The sequence below is a fragment of the Frankliniella occidentalis genome, unplaced genomic scaffold, assembly GCF_000697945.3.
Source record: "Frankliniella occidentalis isolate FOCC.00 unplaced genomic scaffold, Focc_3.1 Scaffold8, whole genome shotgun sequence".
In the NCBI taxonomy this organism is placed as follows: Eukaryota; Metazoa; Arthropoda; class Insecta; order Thysanoptera; family Thripidae; genus Frankliniella; species Frankliniella occidentalis.
Window position 1 is genome coordinate 2,692,023 of NW_026267138.1, and position 1,559 is coordinate 2,693,581.

The 1,559-nt window shown below is 53.4% G+C and overlaps 1 protein-coding gene and 1 long non-coding RNA gene across 8 annotated transcripts in view; one reads left to right on the forward strand and one right to left on the reverse strand.

Annotated features, from left to right (window-relative positions):
- The window catches only part of LOC113208117 (KH domain-containing, RNA-binding, signal transduction-associated protein 2-like), a 231,155-nt gene that overhangs the window by 101,631 nt on the left and 127,965 nt on the right, over positions 1–1,559 (reverse strand). For all 7 annotated transcript variants that reach the window (XM_052274282.1, XM_052274260.1, XM_052274268.1 and 4 more), the window contains one exon: positions 411–511. In XM_052274282.1, the coding sequence (XP_052130242.1) occupies positions 411–492 (82 nt within the window). In that variant the 5' untranslated portion in view covers positions 493–511. The remainder of the gene's footprint in view (positions 1–410; positions 512–1,559) is intronic.
- The window catches only part of LOC113215594 (uncharacterized), a 44,399-nt gene that overhangs the window by 1,537 nt on the left and 41,303 nt on the right, over positions 1–1,559 (forward strand). The window lies entirely within an intron of this gene.

Consider the following 1,559-nt stretch of genomic DNA (forward strand, 5'->3'; position numbering starts at 1 on the left):
GGCAGTCGGGGACAGGCGGAAAAGGGGTACGCCCAAACGAAAGAGGAGGGAATGTAAGAGGGCCGGGGCGGAAGGGATGGAAGTACGAGACGGGGTAGTGAAGAGGGGAGGGGGTATACGCTCAACAAGTATACGACCCGAAGCGAACGCCCTCGCGCACACTTCAGCCCGCGCTTTCGCTCCCTCTGGTTCCCCGTCTAGTCTCCTCTTACCGTACCCCCCTCTTCCTCTCTCCCTCTCTCTCTTTCTCTCTGTGGGTGTGTGCGTTAGTGTGCGTGTTTGTGTGTGTCTGTATATGCCTGTGTGTGAATTCCTACGGTAAAAGCCATTCCATAGTATTTCCGCCACTTATTTGAATTGATTTCCTACAAAATGTGCATTACAGCAGAGGGGAAGTCGTGTGCGCTCACCATTAGTTGAGAGATGTGGGGACAGGACGCCGTGGTGCTGCATGTGGTGAGAGTGGTCCTGGGCCGGAACCTCGCGGTCCATGGCTGGGGGCGATGGCAGCCTGAAACAGAGGAGAAGAAAAAGGTATTTAGAAACGAAAAACAATTTTTTGTCAAAGTCGCTCATTGTGCACACTTTAAAGAAAATGTTGGAAAATCGAGTGCATTTTTAAATGTTGATGCTCACAGTTTCTATTGGGCACTATCGAAGTTAAATGTTTCCGGAATACTAGAAAAATTTAATCCAATGACAAAACGTGAATAAGCACCTAGAACCTCTCAAAAACGTTCAAAAGGTAAAAGACAGGGGTGAGGCTTCCGTGAATATGTAAGAAAACGCATAAGACCATGCAAAAGTAGGTGAAGCCTCCAACGAAAGGCGTGTGCGAAGAGCAGAACGCCCTTACCACCCAGCCTTAAGGGTAAAATTGAAAATGAACTGGAGAGTGCCAAGAAAAGAAGCATGGAAGTGTTTTCGCAAACTTCGGACGGATGGAGAGGAAGGTGATGAGCGGCAGAGAGCGTTGGCGTTGGCGGGTGGCGGGGCGCGCCGAGCCAGTTAGGGGCCGTGCGAGACTCATCATTCGGAAATTATTTACAAGGGGAGGGGAGGAGGGAACGGCAAGAGAGCGGCGGAAGAATAAGCAGCCAAGTAAACGCGTTTTCCCTCGGCTAGACGGGCTCTTTCAATTCCACTAATACGGTCCGCCACAACTCCCCCGGGCGAGAGTGAGCGAGCAGACCGCGCGCGCGACCTAGGGAGGGAAGGAGGGAGGGAAGGAGGGAAGGGAGGTCGGGAGGGGGGGAGGGCGAGGAGGGAGGGCGAGAAGGGAGGGCGAGAAGGGAGGGCGAAGAGGGAGGGAGTGAGAAGAGGGAGGGAGGAGAGAGAGAGACGGAGTGGCAACGCGATTTAGAGCCCGACAAAGGGGCTCAGGCTCCAGGGCAGCGAGACATCTTGCTCCTCATAGAATCTCCAGAGACCTGAATATTAGGGAATTATCTATCGCGTTTTCCCGTCTCTGAGCCACCTAGACACGGATCGAGGCTATCGAGGACAGCAAGGAAAAAGCGACCGCGGTGGCTTAAGTCTAGTGGGGCGGTGTACGGTGG